The sequence below is a fragment of the Microtus oregoni genome, unplaced genomic scaffold, assembly GCF_018167655.1.
Source record: "Microtus oregoni isolate MIOR12 unplaced genomic scaffold, Mior012 000033F_ref0000390, whole genome shotgun sequence".
Classification (NCBI taxonomy): domain Eukaryota; kingdom Metazoa; phylum Chordata; class Mammalia; order Rodentia; family Cricetidae; genus Microtus; species Microtus oregoni.
In genome coordinates, this window is record NW_024543092.1 from 13,415,307 (window position 1) to 13,434,171 (window position 18,865).

At 40.5% G+C, this 18,865-nt stretch overlaps 1 protein-coding gene across 3 annotated transcripts in view; it reads right to left on the reverse strand.

Annotated features, from left to right (window-relative positions):
• The window catches only part of Ipcef1 (interaction protein for cytohesin exchange factors 1), a 70,930-nt gene that overhangs the window by 19,560 nt on the left and 32,505 nt on the right, over window positions 1-18,865 (reverse strand). For all 3 annotated transcript variants that reach the window (XM_041680214.1, XM_041680212.1, XM_041680213.1), the window contains exon 7: window positions 10,445-10,811. In XM_041680214.1, the coding sequence (XP_041536148.1) occupies window positions 10,445-10,811 (367 nt within the window). The remainder of the gene's footprint in view (window positions 1-10,444; window positions 10,812-18,865) is intronic.

Below are 18,865 nucleotides of genomic sequence, written 5' to 3' on the forward strand. Positions count from 1 at the left end.
TTTCTCACAAGTGAGAGGACCTGAGGTCGGTCCTGAGACCATGTGAAAAGGAGAGCCGTGGGGGTACATGCTCTCCTGGTAACAGAAGCTGGTGGCAGTGGCTCAGGCCTTCCCGCAGGTGCAGTCCTGGGATGGATGGTAACACGGATGTTCAAGTTTCTAGTGTTTATTCCCACTGTGCTTATTCCCACACAGGAAGGTGTAGGCCCCTTTCAAATGTCTGAGAATAATCCCAACGGTCACTTTGCATTTTCAGGCCCAAACGTGAAGGTCTGGATTGCAGCACATCCCCCGTGCCACTCAGCCCCAAGCACTGAATGCCTGGTCAGGGTAGAGTCATGTGGCTCAATAAATATGGACATAAAATTGTTACAGATTGGCTTGGTATTTTGATCCAGAATATTTCAGGTGCTTTTTACAGACACAGAAAATCAAGTTCCTTATTACACCTCTTCCTAACCCTTTGTCTGTCTAGCTAGACACACTAACGCCTTTCTTTATTCATCCTGTAGCTTGTGACCTTTCATTTCTTCCAAAGGTCCTGGGGTCCTATGCAGTCTAAACACTGCTGGGGACACCCCAGAGCTCAGAAAAAGACTGAAGCAGAACCACATTCCCCGGGGGGGGGGGGGATTCCCACCTTAAATACTTACATTACTATTTAAAGCAATTTATCCTATCATTTCAAATTCTGCTTTCTTCATTCATAAAGAGAAAGTGAAAATAAAAATCTCTCTCTAAGTTTGTGGTGATGGAGAAACATTGTTTATGATACCAACCATACTACAAAGTGCCCGTTATACCATTCATAGACATATGGTCTGCATAGCCTTCCAAAACATGAAAAATAAGTAAGACATATACTGTCTAGAGATAAAAAAACAAAACTGTCATCAAAAAAACTGAGGCATGAATATATATATATATATATTTTATTATATATATATTATATAGTCACATAATAAAATATACTAATTAATATAATGAAATATAATTAATATAAGATATAAATATATGTGATATATATTTATAAATATATATAGCCATAAATATATATTAATATATATACGTTTTTAAAGAAAAAAGTTAAAATTTTTACAAATATGCTTCATTTCAAATGCACTTACATAATCACAAATGAGTGTGGTTCAGTGACAGCCACCTGGTCAGAATATGAAAGACTCTGCATTCAGTCACTAGCAGGACAGCACATGAGCAAGGGAAACCAAAAGCTCGATTCTGCATATATATATATATATATATATATATATATATATATATGCAGAACTACATTCCCCGGGGGGGGGGATTCCCACCTTAAATACTTACATTACTATTTAAAGCAATTTATCCTATCATTTTAAATTCTGCTTTCTTCATTCATAAAGAGAAATTATATATATATACATATATATATATACCAGTGATGAAATGTTACAAATAAAATAAAAATACATCTTAAAATAGCATTTAAAATATAACTTGCAGAAATTAACAAAATAGATCTTCTATAAAGAAGACTAGAAATCATAAAATTTTATTACAAAATGTAATAAAAACAGATAAACTGTAAAAGATTAGAAGAATAATTTTATAAATTGAAAAAATATTAAATCATAACTATTTATACTTTCCTCCAGTTGATTCTAAAGATACGATAAATCCAAACCCAAGATTGTGTTTATGTATCTGTGTGTGTGTGTTGGAGACCACAAACAAGTATAGAAAGTATCTGGATATTAAAATGATCAACAGCATACCAAACACCCTTTTAAAAGAACAAGGTAAAAAAAAAAATACTTTCCTAGATAATAAGGTTTCAATAAAAACTAAAAGAGTAGCGTGAGGCAGGGAAGAAAAACAAGAGACTATTGACTAGATGGATGTCTACTGATGAGAGAAACAGACTGATAAGAAGCCCCTGAGGACTTAGGAGAGCATCTAGGAGAAAGAGTGTGTTTAAAATAGACAGAGACCCACATTGGAGCACCGGACATAAATCTCAAGGTCCAAATCAGGAGCAGAAGGAGAGAGAGCACGAGCAAGGAACTCAGGACCGCAAGGGGTGCATCCACACACTGAGACAATGGGGATGTTCTATTGGGAATTCACCAAGGCCAGCTGGCCTGGGTCTGAAAAAGCATGGGATGAAACCGGACTCTCTGAACATAGCCGACAATGAGGACTACTGAGAACTCAAGAACAATTGCAGTGCAGTGGATCCTACTGCACGTACTGGCTTTGTAGGAGCCTAGGCAGTTTGGATGCTCAACTTACTTGACCTGGATGGAGGTGGGGGTTCCTTGGACTTCCCACAGGGCAGGGAACCGTGATTGCTCTTTGGGCTGAGGAGGGAGGGGGACTTGATTGGGGGAGGGGGAGGGAAATGGGAGGCGGTGGTGGGGAAAAGGAAGAAATCTTTAATAAATAAATAAATTTAAAATAAAATAGAAGATATGGGGCGGGGGAAGGGGTTACACTTGTGGATAAAGCCAGGCATGATTGCATCTTGTCGATGGCGCATGGAGAAGTGATTTCAAACTATTCATACAACAGGAAACAATAGCCTCATAAGATCAGTGCAGGAGCCGTGGAGACGGTTCAGAAGGTAAAGTGCCAGGTGAACAAGTCTGAGGACCCGAGAGTAGACTGGCAGAACCCACATGAAAAGCTAGGTCTGCAGTGCAAGACAAGCATCTGTAACCCCAGCATGGGGTAGAGAGAGGGGGAATCAATGAAGATCATTGATCAGGGGGAAGCCTAGGAAAGTAGAGATCCAGGTTCAACAAAGGGCTCTGTTTCAAAAGTTCAAAAGAGAAACTGAACGTAAAACTCTGGCTTCCTCATGCATGTGCACACATGAGTGCATGTGCACATGCACACAGAAAAAAAAATGAGAGAGAGAGAGAGAGAGAGAGAGAGAATAATAAAACCACATACAAATATCACCAACACATAAAACCAGTGTGGGAAGGAGTTTCTTACTTAAGATGTAAAAGTGGTATTAATCAAAAGTCCCTTTAAGGTGCTATAGGCCCCCAGTAAGCAATTTCCTCCCACCAGCTACCCTCATCTCCAAGGTTCCACACCTCACAGTATTGTCACAGGCTGGAGACTAAGTTTTAGTACATAGTTTTCTAGAAAAAAATTATCCCAAACCGTGACTCCTGACAACAGCAAACAGTACTGAGCCTGAGGAGCAATGGGAACTCAAATCCATTGCTAGTGGGAGTGTAGAACATCAGAGATGCTGCAAAATAGCCTAGCATTTCCTACAGTCAAACGCATTCTTATACAACTCAGCAATGGCCCGCCTTAGTGTTTACCCAGAAGAGTTGGCAACTTGCAGCTATACACAGCTGCATACAGAGGTCACCTGAAGGCTTAACTCTCATTCTAAAAACATAGAAATAGCTCTGAGGTTCATTCATAGTTGAACAGACAAAAATGAGATCAATCTAGCCAATCTAATATTGTTCAGTAATTGTTTAAAAACTATGCATTGTGCTGGGCGGTGGTGACACACACCTTTAATCCCAACACTCGGGAGGCAGAGGCAGGTAGATCTCTGTGAGTTTGAGGCCAACCTCGTCTAAGAGCTAGTTCCAGGACAGGTTCCAAAGCTACAGGAAAACCCTGTCTCAAAAAACCAAAAAATAAAATAAAATAAATGCATCGAGCCAAGGAAAGACATGGCAAAATATTGTTTCTATATCAGATGGAGAAAATGTCCATCTGAAAAGGCTATGTCTCTATGGCTTTAAACGCATGACATCAGAAAAGATAACACCAAAGAGATAGTAAAAAGATTGGCCAGGAATTGTGGCACATGCCTGTAATTCCAGCATTCTTGGAAGCTGAGACAGAAGGATTCACACAAGTTTGAGACTGACTGGACCACCTAGTGTGTTTCACAAAAGCCTGGGCTATAGAGTGAGATACTGTTTCTGTAAAACTAAAAGCAACCCCCAAAAGATTAGTAGTTGTCTGATGCTTGGAGAGGAGTAGGAAGAGAAGCATAGGGGACGCCTAATATGGCAGACTTCTGTGAGAATGTTGTGGGGAAACACGACATCACATAATCAGATGCACAAAGCTTCCCAGCAAAAAGTGAATGCTCAACTACAGGCTTCAGTTCATAAGAACGTATATGTATTTCTGTGGAGTTCACAGTCCCAGTTGATACATCTACAATGCAACCCCCATGCCTGAGGCTCAAAGCACACTCCAGAAAAGGAAGACAAAGATTGCAAGCAGGAGAGATCCAAGATGTCTATGGCGAGACAGTGTCCTTTACATAGGGGAGGGAACTGCATCTATGAGATCTTAACAACATGGTTGCCCAAACAAGATTTGCACAGATGACATCAATTGACAACACAACATGGATGACTTCAGGCCCTACACCTAGATGAAGACAGTCAATAGCTGCTAAGGTAGAAAGAATCTGTTTTCTCCAGGGACTCAGTAGGTTGTATATAAGTGTGTGTGTGTGTGTGTGTGTGTGTATTTACATGCTGTGTATATACATATGTGTGGATATATAAAGTGCAACAGTAATAACTAAAAGGGAAGAGGCCATGAATTTGAGATGGAGTGTAGGGTCCACAGAAGGAATACCTCCATATCTGTTTCGGGCTGTGAGAAGTGAACCACATGCATGTAAAATGTTAGACAATGGGGCAGGGAGGAGAGTGTGCTTGCTGCTCAGGCTCTCTGCAAGTCCAGCCTTGTTTTAAAGCTAAGCCTGTGAATTTGCAGTGTTTGCTTCCATCAACATATCACGCAGTAGCCCAAAGCTGTGAGAACTGTGTTCACCAACAGATAAGGCTTCTCGTGGTGTTTTCAAACAATGGAGTGCCAGAAAGCAATGGAAAGGAACAAATTTCAGCAACAACGGAGAGGAAAGCTAGGATGTTGGCTACTCTGTGTGTGTGGGTGTGTGGGGGAGGGGGGTGGGTGGGTGGGTGGGTCTGCGTGTGATGTTAGCCCATGCAAATGATGCTTTTCACCCCAACAAATTATCCTCCATAAAGAAACACTAAAGATCGAAACGTGCAGACAGACATGGAAAGAACTAGAAAAACCAAACATGTATCTATAAACAGAAAGGAGTTATAAGAAAGAAACAGAAATGACTGAAGAGCATTGTGGTGATTCTCAAATTCACTCACACCCACTAGACCTCACGATGAGCCAGTACGAACTTCTGCATAATTGATAGTCTAACGGGGAACACAGAAATGACTCTACCATCAGATAGCAAAATGCCCCCTAACTTTCCTTTCAATGTGTTCTTCTAAACTCTATGCATATAAAAGAAAACAGGAAATGCTCAAGACTAGTTGATAAAGCTCAATCCTGGTAGCAGGGCCTTCAGAGGCGTTTCCAACACATGCACATCAGGGGCCTCTCTTCTCTCGAGAACAAACTGGGTGTTCTAATCTGAGGAGTCACAGCCTTGCGGAGGGGTGTATCTGGTGTAGTTGGTCCCCAGAGCAGACTTCTCTCAACGCACTTTTTCAATTCATGAATGTGTTTACATAAAAACCTTTGTCTGAAGATGCCCTTCTCAACACAGAGCATTCTCCTGCACCTTCGCCAAATACGTGCTTTCTGCTGTGCACGCCTGTCTTCCACCAAGAGCTACAACCTCTAACTCTGGTTTCTACTTCTTTCCAGCTGTCACCCATTCCTACTTCTGGAATCTAGATTCCGCTTGTCACCAGCTCCAGAACTCCTGCTCCAGTGAGTTGGCACAGCTTCCCACTCCTACTTCCTCAGTCCCAGTAGAAAGTATAAAACTAAGAAGGGATTAAAAAAGGCGATCAAAATATAAGTACCGTGAATGACCTAGTTATAGGGTATGGCGGATTTGCAGACAACCTAGTCAGTTTATCTTATGGTAATTGAGAGAGATCTTTGGTGCTTAATGGGGAGCAATGAAAGACACAGTGAGTCAGCCATCCATGTCTGATATCTAAGCCATGACAGTCCACTGTCACATATACAAGATGTTCCTATTAGTAAATATTTATCACCACGTTAAAATCATTTCTCATTCTACTCCAAAATAAGATCGCTGGGAAATACTCTCTGAACTAAATGAAATTCCGAGCACACAGTGACTGAGATGAGGCAGGACACAGGCTCCTCCATCTCTCCTTTGTTTCCAATCTCTTTCTTTACCCTGAGTACCCCAGAGCCTTCCTAAACCCCTTAGTTCCGGTTTCCCTTTATTTTATGAAAGCCTGTGTACTAAGACTAAAGAAGTGTTTGAAACCACAGGTCCCTATGTATCATAACCTCAACTGAGGTTACAAATGTATTATCTGTTGAATAAAGATGCCTTGCCCATCATTCAATATTGACCCAATTTTCTTCCTACCTTTCTTTCCCATGTTCTACCTCCATGCCCAGGACTCCCTTAGGTGGGATGGTATTCTCTGTACCTACTTTGGTAAAGCCTTGTATATCTCCTCTGTGACACTTTTCTGCCTGGCTTTCTTTTGTTAATCATGTCTTATCCTCCCACTCCCCCCCCCCACTAGATGTGAAGGAGTTTTAGCACACTCATCTTTCCACTTTCGAGTTGTGCTGGTACGTGAGTACATGTCAGAATCATCTTCATAATCATAATGGCAATGCTAAATTCAGTTGAGTTCAGCAGCAGACTTAGTTTCTTTTTAATTGACTTGTAAATCTTACATTTCACAGCAATGGTCAGAAAGTCACCCCCCAAAGAAAGGAAGAGCCTATAGGAAAACAGAGATGAGATGAGCATGCCATTAACCCCACCACCTCTTCTCCAGCTACGCTTTGTTGAACGGCTTGATGAAGAATCCCTAGAGTCGCTGCAGTCTGAAAGCTGCAGTAGAGAAAGGCAAGCCCATGCCATTAACATCCCCTCCCCTGTCCCTAATGGCTTACACTACAGAGAGACGTGTCTAAAAGGATATCTGAATTCAGAATAAAATTCTAGCAACCACAGTTTTAATTGCATACCAACTGCAAAATATTTCTTCCATTGTCTAGATAAAAGAAAGGCTATAATACACGCTGTCTGCTCTTTTCAGAACTCAGTTATTAACCTTTAAGATTCTTTTCTAGGATAAAAGCCTCTTTCCCAGAAAATGTGTCTCGAGACTAGATCTTGGTCTTGAAACACTTTAACTCCTCTCATGGATGACACTGAAACTTCAAGCCTGATCAAAAACCGTTTTACTCCGCATAGCATTTTGGACACTGGAATTTCAGAGATTTCTCCCCACATTGGAAAGTTAAAACAACAATTTTTCGAAGTCACACAAAAAAGCTACCTTCTTCTCCAAGGGGCAAACACATACATGCGCAACACCCAATTTGATTACTCAACATCAAGTCACAGCAATCACAAGGGAAGATTGGGCTGCCGTTTCCATGGAGACGACTTGATGTGGTTCAGCTCTTCTGGGAATGAAACCAAATCCCTAGCAGTATGAGAAAATCAGCAGCAAGAATTCTCTAACATATGGCAACTGCCATCAAACTAGTAAGGAAAAATACCTTCATTTTCTCTTCCTCTCTACCAGGAGAAATACCTTTCCATCAAGCTGTTTGAAAAATCACCTAGATTTTGTTGGTAATTCTGTGTGTGATTCAAAACTGATTACTACCAGGTCTCTTTATTCTTAGATTAAAAGAGCTGTTGGCTCCCAGCTGGATTTCTCAGCACATGAATTCCCAGGATGGCACTAAGGCAGGGAAGAGAAACACAAGCATCTTCTCGTGACTCTGTTTGTTAATACTAAAGGGAAACTCAGTCTGTAGGGTTATCTCTTGGGAAAGAACATAAATGGAATTTTAGCATCTCTGATGTTTTGGAAGTCTTTATTGTCACAAAGAGGAGAGGGCTATTTCTACCTCTTTTTAAACTTATTTATTTACTATTATTGCATACGTAGGAGGTGTGGGTGTGCACATATATGCCACATATATGCGCGGATTAAAAGAACAACTTTTTAGAGTCAACTCTCTTCTTCTACCTTTATGTTTGGCCAGGGGCTTAAACTTGGGTTCTTAGGCTTATATAGCTTTACCTGCTGAGCCATCTTGTCAACCCCCCCCCTTTTTTAAACTTCTTTTTCTAATCAAATAAGTAAGAAAGTTCTTAAAGGGGAAACAATAATTGGCTTGGTTTCCCCATTCTTAGCATCAGTATCTTCTTTTTTATAGTTATTTTCATTTGTTTATTTTTATGAGACCTTTTTACCATGCTTTGATCATGTTCACTTCCTCTTCCACAGCTCTATGAAGCTCCACATCCTCATCCCTACCCTCCCAACTTCATGTCCTTTAAAAACAAACAAATAAACCTTTAATCTAATTTGTGCTGCCCATTTATTCTTGGCTATGTGCAAGGCCATATCTGCACCTTGTAAGCACCAAACCGAAGGTCACTTAAGATCAACACTTGGAAATTCCTTGTGTTGTCACAAGAACAAAAATACTATCACTACATAATACACACTCTACTCTCAATGAAAATGGCCATCTTCACATGATGAGGACACACAGGTACAAGTCACCTTAACTTTGAACAGCTCATAATTTCAAAAAAAATATGTTTTAACTCATGTTTACACCTCCCATTTACTTATACTGCTGGCATCAGTTGTATAAGCTTGGGGAGAAGCCATCAAGCCCAATACTTTGTTTGCACACCATCCCATCGTGTATTTGTGGCCAGATGGAGTACATTCCTTCCATCCCTCAGAGAACAATCCTCATCTCCGCCTTCTTCTTCAATGGTAATGCTTCCTCTCTCTTACCCATCCTACCTACTCTTTCACCTCTAGAAATTGTTTGGCTTGCCAATCAGTTCATTCTTCAGTGAAGGTTTTCTAATGAAAAGTGAGTAGTTGGCCAAGATTGGAGTTATCAATATAAAATATTATTTAATGTAAAGCACCCACAGAAAAAGATCTAGAGAGCAAAGACAACTGGGGTGACTTTGAGAATGAGCTACTAGCCTGGATGTTCAAATTCACATATATTCAAACAATACACACACACACACATACACACACACTTATACCCTGGACTACAGCTATGATCCCTGGCCTAAATTATTGTCTTTGAAAAATTAAATTAGTAGAGTATATCTGAAAAATGGATACTTCATTAAAGAATGGATTTTATTATCTATTCATCTGTGTGTGTGTGTGTGTGTGTGTGTGTGTGTGTGCATGCATGTGCAGGAATGCCAGGGGAGGATATAAGACCCCTTGGGCTGGAGGTGCAGGTGATTGTGAGCCACCAAATATAGGTGGTAGGAACTGAACTCTTGTCCCAAAAGAACAACAAGTGCTCTAAACTACTGAGCCATTGCTCCAGCCCCCAAAGTTGAGAACTTAAGGACAATCCCCCTCCTTAGAGTAGGGGAGAAAGAGCTGTTGTTCATATCATTGGGCAACTCCTGCAAGTTCATGCTGGAATTTAGCAAGCTAACTTTCAGCAGTACACTGAAAATTTATGGTGCAAATCCATCATTCTCCACTAATTCAAGGACATACCAGGTAAGCTTGTTTTACACCAAAATGAATGATGCATAATTAGAAAAGACTTGTCATGAATGTCGTGAATCAAATATGAGCATTATCACAGAATATTTAAAGAAACATTATTGATTTCTACACACAGCCATTTCCTTTGTTAAGAGAAAGTTTCTATCCAGGAATAAAAGCTGCTGCCTCCTCTGTATTAAGGTGCTGCCCTCCAAAACGCATGTGAAGATTTCACCTTCTATTAGCCACACAGATACCCTTAGGAAACAACTCATTGGCCCTCTGCAATGACTGCTCTAAACCCATTTAACAATATCCAAGCAGTATAAATCCATCCCACAGATCCCTGGTTAATTACCACAAACCCACAGAGCACAGACTACGGATCCAACAAAAAAGGAGGAGGTCATTCTCAAATTGATGGAGAAGTGTTGCATTATGGTCACATACCTACCTGCCTAACAGTCTAAAGCAATGGTTCTCAACCCATGGGTCATGACCCCTTTGTGGGTCAAAGGACCCTTTCACAGGGGTCTCCTAAGACACTGGAAAACAAAGATGTTTCCATTATGATTCATAACAGCAGAAAAATTACAGTTGTGAAGTCGCAACGGGAAAAACTTTATGGTTAAGATCTCCACAACATCCGAAACTGTATTATAGGATAGGAACATTAGGGAGGTTGAGAACCACTGGTCTAAAGCATTTGGTTACTGACCTCATAGCAGGTAATTATGACCTAGCAAGAGGAGCTGCCACAGGCAAACTCTACAGAAGGAGCTGGAGGCTAAGCTCCATGTAACTAATTATCAAATCGCCGTTCACTTGTTTAAACATTTTAGTTACAAATTTATATCATATTCACCATGTAAAGAAGGGCAAGCAGTTTCCTGGTTTACCTCTGTCCACCATTCTTGAGCCAGCAGCTCTGTCTGGAACTGTCAGATGGTTTTGATTGTTGCTCAAGGAAGAAGTGTCGTCACTAGATAAAGAGTTCAAAAAACCACTTTCTGCAGTGACGGAGCTGTTCTCTGAGGCCAGGCAATTGCTTGCCTCGGAAGATGTGTGGACCTGTACAGTGAGTGTCAGGGGATGCCCCGCATCTTCAGCAGCAGGCGCGTTGTTGACTATGTCGAGCCAGGACTGTCTTTCTTTAGATCCCGAGGAAGAAACCCGGCTGGGTACCTTTCCTGTAGTCTCCAGAGAGGAGAAAGAGCATGAGGATCCTCTCAATTTAGGTGAAGAAGACGATGCCCGCCGTGCAACCTGTATTCCACAAATAAAATCAGGAGGAAGAGGAGGAGGGGAAACATTATGAATAAATCATCATTCTCTTCACTTTGTCTTTATTAAAATTCTCCCAGAATTATTTGAAAAAGTGAATAGGAATAAAAAAATGTCAAAGGGCAAATGTATGATACTTATTATTGTATGGCAGCCACCAGGGACCATTCTCTAGAATGGATTTGGGTAATTTTGAATTTGCCAAATAAGATCTGAAAAATCTCCATATCAAAAATTTTGACTCAAAAACTTAAACCTCTCCAACCATTTAAAGACTCTCTTAGAGTAATTGTTTTAGAATGCTTATGGCACAATGATACCTTGTCATCTCTTACTGAATTTATTGAGTTTAAGATTTTGAATGCAGTTCACATCAAATTAAAGATCTAGCAATGTCTTCCATTTTTAACATGACTCATCAAAAAAATCCCAATATGTAGACTTATTGTTCTCTGGGTTAGCCTGTATCTCCCATGGTGTAAGACTAAGAAGGGAGATTATGGTTCAATTTCATGTCATCATCCTTTTGATTAATCCTTTGATTAGGAAAGTGGCATGACGGAGATTATTAAAAATAGAAAACTGAAGAAAACATTTGAATTCTCTTCAAAACCTCAGAAACATGGCAACCCAAGTCAGAATGCTTACCTATGTGCAAACTCAATACATCACTATGAATTTTAAAGGCCTGTGTTCTGAACTTTTAATGGGAAAACCTGAAATTAACTAACATGTGTCTCTTGGATGCTCAGTGAATATAGGCTGTGAAATTATTAATAAATTTACTGAATCCCATTTTCATATGTATGTGTTGTGTATGCATGTAATGTGTGTTTCCACATGTACTCCTCCTGGAAGCCCAAGGGTGATGTTGGGAATTACTTCAATCACTCCTCCACCTTATCTTTGGGACAGGATCTCTCAGTCAGTCCCCATTACATAACGAGTCTCCACCTTCTAAAGCTGGAATTACAAGCAAGTCACCAGGGCCACCCAGCATTTACTCGAGATCTGGGATCTAAACTCTTCTCTTCATACTTTCATGGCAAACATATTAGCCATGGATCCATCTCTTCAGCCCAGAAACAAACCTACTTTGAATATTAGCATGACACTAACATGCCTAGTAAGATAGGAAATGACCCCAGGCATGAAAACACTTCATTCAGCAAACTGTCAAATAGCTTGACACTTTAAGTCACCTAGATCAATTAACAACTAAGAGATCCAAGATCTGTAAGTTGTTCTTCTCCAGGAGAAGAATATACAGGCTCCACAGTATCCAAATAAATGCGGGGATATTTTATTCATTAGACGTATCTATGAAATAACTGTTAACAAAAACACGCATGCTGCTCCAATCCTAGCACAGTCTCCTATTGTGAATTATTCTGGTGAAACTTGCCTTTGTTACAGAGACGGAGCCTGAGTTCTGTCACTCCTGCCATGGGCTTTAATTGGGTTAGAGAAAATGTAATATTTGAGAAAAAGACTGTATACTTAGTAGGAGCTATACTTCCTGTATTTATTGATCCTCCAAACTCTTCTTAAAGGACTTGGGAGGGGCTTCTTAACTAAGCGCCGGTCATATCTGTGAAGTGTATTTTCTTGTTGGTTTTTATTTAGCAAAAATGTTCTTAGTCCATGTTCTCAAGACACTACATAACATTTGTAGAATTGATTTTTTGCGTATCTTTTTCTCTTCAATGTGTGTGTGTGTGTGTGTGTGTGTGTGTGTGTGTGTGTGTGTGTGTTGGTGGGCACTGGCTGATGACCTCTAGTATCTTTCCCCGAAACACAGACCACCTTGTTTTTAGGGACAAGATCTGCCATTGTCCTGGAGCTATAGCTAGCTAATGAGGATAGACTGGCTGCCCAGGAGTCCCTCGGATAATCCCATCTCTGCCTTCCCAGTGCCAGGATTATAAACACATTGCCACACCAGGATTTTTATTTTTGTTTTGTTTTATTTTGTTGGGTTTTTTGTTTGTTTGTTTGTTTGTTTTTCAGAACATGGTTCTTCTTAGCTTTCGAGCCTGTCCTGGAACTCAATTTGTAGACTAGGCTGGCTTTGAACTCACAGACACCTGCCTGTCTGCGTCCCAAGTGTTGAGATTAAAGGCACGTGCCACCACGGCTACACTGGGATTTTTAAATGGATTCTGAGGATCAGACTCAGGCCTTTATGTAAACAAACCAAGCATTTTACCAACAGAGCCATCTCCCCTGCCCTGGACTTTATTTTAAAAATAAAAATAAAATGGAAGTGACTAATGAAGCAGAAAGGAAATAAATAAAAATAATTAGGGAAAGTGGAAAAAATGAGGAGGGAAAAAAAAGCAAGGGTGTTAGATGCTGGAGATCAATGAACTAGAAAGTGAGTCATGTGGAACAAATTGAACTGGGGTTCATTTCAGAAGATTCCATCTGGGACTATTTTTTGTAAATGACATAGTGCCAAATAATGAAACGTGGTTTATTATTTCTAAGATTCTGTAGCTGCCAGTAGCCAACACCAGGCATAAAATCCTAGCCTTCTGCGAACTGTCTTTATCATATACTCACAAAACAGCAAAGGAAATGAAGGTGGCAGGGTATAGGTCCCCTTCTCTCCTCCCCAGTTCTGTCTGACTAAAGCCTCGCTCCTTTAAAGCCAGTTCACATGCTTGGTACTGTGTGAAGTCTCCCCAGTAGCATCAGGCTGTGAGGGTATAATACCTGATATGCCTTCTTCTACCATACTAGATGAATAACATTTTATTTGACAACTTATATTGCTAGTGCTGATTGACTGCTAAGTCTTTTTTGGTGAGCTACTTGAGAACAGGCTGTTTTTAGTCATTTTTACACTTCCATTTTTTTCTTGCATCTGTGCCCAAAAGAGAGTTGATAATAAATTACTGCCTGGGAAGGATGGAGCAGAGAACCAGCTCTCTGAAAGAAAATCTCAGCACAGTAGTTTGGTCTCTTATTGAGGAGCTTCCTCGGATCTCCAGCAACTTGCTGGCTAGAACTGCTAACTTCAGGATAGAAAAGAATTACTAGAGAAGGGATAGACCCATGGAGCATGGACAATCCCAAACAACATGGCTTCCTTTAGTGAGAGAATTGTTGACCGCAGGTGATTTAAGTCATTTCTAGATGTTTGAGTTGGAAATATTTTCAATGAGAAAATTGAAATCATATTAATGATTGTAGCTTTTGCTTATTACACATACCTATTTGTGTCTCTGTGGGACTAAGTGGACACACACACACACACACACACACACACGAAGAGGTTAGAGAGCAGCACTCAGGGGAAAATGACTCCATCTTCCTCCCATATGAGTCTTTGGGATTAAGCTCAAGTTATCAAGCTTGGTGACAAGCACCTTTACCTACTGAGATATTTCACTGGTCACATGATTATAGTTTTAATTAACTGACATGACTGAATTCAAATACTAAATGCTAATTTCAAATATTAAAATAGATTTTCTTATTTTCTTTGTAGGATATTTTTATTGCTGGAAACTTTAAAGAGAATACCACTATACCACTACAGTCCTTTGGGGGGGGGGGAGAATGTGTTCAGAACCCAAGCCCAGCTACCCCAATCTCATCAACTTTCCTGGTCACATCACAGTTTTATCTTCTTCACAATATTTATCACTACTTGAATACAATTGTTTGAATTATTGATTTGCTGTCCCTCTTAAACTACTTGATAACACTGGTGATCAAAGAAGCAGGACAGTGTCCTCAACAAGACCTAGCAGGTAGCAGGTACACAACATTATGTCATCAGCCACCCAACTGGCAGGAGCATCAATGGGAGCAAACCATACAACATGACGGAATATCCTTCTGCTGATTCGTTTTTTCTGAGATATGATCTCTCTGTGTAGCCTAGGTTGGCCTCAATCTTGGAGTCCTCTTGCCTCTGTACCTGAGAGCTGGGATTACAGGTATGAGACACCGTGCTTAGACTGAAACAATATTCTTGGTAAAATATAAACATCTGAACATTTCTACCTAAAATATAGTCAGGTTTACTTCTTTGGAACCTGGTTTCCTTGTCTGTGAAACTAAAATGGTTTTCTGGGAGTCAGATGAAATTATCCTTCTTAAGGGATGTGTAGAATGGTGCACGAGGGAGATCATTCCATGTGCTGGAGGAAACATCCTTCCCCATGGTGGAGAAGTGACTCAGCAGGAAAGAGAAGGCATTGGTCTTGCAGAGGAATGGACTTTGGTTCCCAACACTCAGATCAGGTGGCTCACAACCTCTTATAACTCTAGTTCCAAAAGATCAGATGACCTCTTCCAGTCTACAAGACTTATGTGTACAAACCCACCTACACATAATTAAAAATACAACTAAATCTCTTTTTAAAATTTTTTTTCTTGGTAATGGGTCTCTTTATTATGTAGCTCTGGCTGTCCTGGAACTCACTCTGAAGACCAGGCTGGGCTTGAACTCATAGAGATCCACTTGCCTCTGCCTCCTAAGTACTGGGATTAAAGGTGTGCGCCACCATGCCTGGCCCATAACTTTCTAAATGGGTGCCTAAGGAAATATTCTCAGAGAGTATTCATGAGGCCATAATAGCCACCTACTTTTCCATCTATCCATGCACTCGAGCTAAAACATGAGTTTGACACTTATAAACATCAGCAATAAACAAAAAACACATTGAATGGGGCTTTTGACTTAAATAATTTGGTAACTGGGGTCTAGAGAGATGGCTCAGAGGTTGAGAGTTTAAACAACTCTTACAGAGAGCCCAGGTTTGGTTGCCAGCACCCATATGACCTCTATAAGGTACTTCAGTATGTGTATGCATACACATACTCAGGAAACCACACATACACATAAAAATTTTAAATGTACTTTTAAATGAATGTTGTAATTATATAAATAACACAGACATACAAAGTTCCAAGTACAAGGTCAATTACAGTAACAGCATGAAAAGGCATTTTAAGAAGTGTTCCAGAAATGCAGAGAGAATTCAGAAGAAGAACAAAGTAGAATGATATACATGTATGAAAATCCCACAATGAGGCATAGGAGACAACTTTCTAAATCAACACTAGCAGCACAAACACTGAGAGCAACAATTAATAAATGAGACCTCCTGAAGCTGAATAGCTTCTGTAAAGCAAAGTACACAGTAAAAACGGTGAAATAACAGCCTACAGAATGGGAAAAGGTCTTCAGTAACCCTACATCTGATATGGGGTTGATCTCCAAAATTTATAAAGAACTCAAGAAACTAGACATCGAAATACCAAATAATCCAATATGGGGGGTGGTTACAGATCTAAACAGATAATTATCAACAGAAGAGCCTCAAATGGCTGAAATCTCAAATTTCTTAAATCTCAATTTTTAAGGAATTTCTCAACATTCTTAGTCATCAAGTATATGCAAATCAAAACAACCCTAAGATATCATCTTACACTTGTCAGAATGGCTAAGATCAAAAACATGATGACAGCTCATTTTGGAGAGGATGTGGAGTAAAGGGAACACCCCTCCTCTGCTGGTGGGAGTGCAAACTTACTCAGCCACTTTGGAAATCAGTATGGTAGTTTCTCAGAAAATTGGGAATCAATCTACCTCAACACCCAGCAATACCCATATACCCAAAGGATCCTCAACTATACCACAAGAACACTTACTAAGCTATGTTCATAGCAGCATTATTCATAATAGACAGAACCTGGAAAAAACCTAGATGTCCCTCACCTGAAGAATAGATAAAGAAAATGTGGTACATTTACACAATGCAATATTACTCAGATTGAAAAAATCATGAAATTTGCAGGCAAATGGATGGAACTAGAAAAAAAATCATTCTGAGTGAGGTAACCCAGACCCAGAAAGACAAACACAGTATGTACTCACTCATAAGTGGATACTAGATGTAAAGCAAAGGATAACCAGACCAGAATAGATTAACAAGGAGGACCCTAAGAGGGACACAGGATCACTCCGGGAAGGGGAAATAGATGAGATCTCCTGGGCAAACTGATGGTGGGGGCAGTAAATGGGAAAGGATGGGGATGAGGACATGAGGGAACAGGATCAAGTCGGGGGAGGGATGAGGTGGGACAGCAAAGAAAGAGATATCTTGATAAAGGGAGCCATTGTGGGGTTAGGGAGAAACCTGACACGAGGAAAGTTCCCAGAAACCCACAAGGATGATTCAAACCAAGAACCTAGCAACAGTGAAGAGGACGCCTAAACTGGCCTTCCCCTGTAATCAGATTGGTGACTGCCCTAAGTGTCATCATAGAACCTTCTTCACCCAGTAACTGATGGAAGCAGATGCAGAGATTCAAATCCAAGACGAGGCCAAGCTGTGGGAATCCACTCAAAGAGAAGGAGGAAAAATTACATGTGCAAGGGGAGTCAAGATCATGACAGGGAAACTCAGAGACAAGTTGACCCAAACTTGGAAGAGTTTACGGATTCTAGACCAACAGCTGGGGATCCTGCATGGGACCAAACCAGGCCCTCAGCATGTGGGTGACAGTTTTATAGCCTACTCTGGCAGTGGGATCAGGATCTATATTCATAGTGCATGAGCTGGCTCTTTGAAATCCATTCCATATGGTGAAATGCATTGTTCAGGCTTGATGGTGTGTGTGGGGGGGTGTGGGCTTGGTCCTGCCTCAACTGAATGTGCCAGACTTTGTTGACTCCCCATGGGACGCCTTACCCTTTCTGAGGAATGGATGGAGCTGGGTTGAAGGAAGAGGAAAGAAAGAGGAAAAGGGGAAGGAGGGGAAACTGTGGTTCATATGTAAAATGAATTTAAAAAATAAAATAAAATATTAATAAAAGAAAGAAAATAGAACAGTGAAACCCATTACTATGAATACATGAATGCCAACTAAAGGGATTAATAGAAAAAACAAAAAACTAAAAGAACAAATTTGTCCTGGCTTAGAAGGCCGGGAATGGCTTCAGCAGAGGAATTTATGCTTGAAGCAGACTAAAAGACACCATGAAGGAGAATTGGGGTGGTGTCCTAACTAGAGCTTCCTACAGATTAAGAAACTCTCCTTGCATATGCAGAAGGCGAGCTTGGAAGACTCAGGGCAAAGCAGGCATTTTTCAGGGCTGATGACAAAGGAGGGGTTAGTGAAAAGAAGGTAGCAACAAATGTGAAATCTCAATGGCCTTAAATAAAAGGGTAAAGTGTAGGGCCAGGTATGGTGGTGCCTGTCTTTAATTTTAGCACTTGGGAGGCAGAGGTAGGCAGAGCTCTGTGAGTTCAAGGCCAACCTGGTGTGGTGAGTTCTAGGTAAATCAGGCTTATTAAAAGCACCTTTTGGGGGACTTTTGAAAAGAAAGATAGACTAGAAGCAGGGAAAGAAAGAGCCTGTTGTTCCAATGACTCAGGCAGGAACTAATGAGGGGGTGGGAGTTGGCCAGCGGAAGCAGAAGGCAGGAAGGGATGGTGGGACAGCCGCCATGCTAGCTGGCTGTGGAAAGAAACTGTTAAAGCAAGAGACAAAAATACATAACACCAAGTTATAGCAAAGTTTGGAAATCAGTTCAATTTCCAAACACAACGCTTATTATTTCTTATATCCTGAGTAGAAAGGCAGTTTTCCTTATCTCTATTTCTTGCATGTATATATTTTCTAGGTTCAGAATCATGCGCTAAGTTCACTGGGAAGTCTTCCTACAATAACCCACTTGCAAGCATCCATACCGCTTTGTAGAATGGATATTGAATGACCGAGTGACATTTGGGAGACAGCTATTCAAAGACATAGCCTATTAAAATGAATCTATATTTCTAAAATTATCCTTGTTTCTTCAATTTCCGAATTCCTCCTCTATCCCCGGCCAGTGGGCCTCTTTTCAGGGTTTATTTTTACTTCCTCCTGCTTTGGTTTGCTTTAGAAGGCTTTTTTCAACATTCTCAGAGACAAAAAGGCAGTGTTCTCCCGAAAAGAATCGAGATGTGAGGATGCCTGAACCTTTTCGTTACAATACTCTGAATGATGAGCTGAGCTGCACGAAGCTGGGG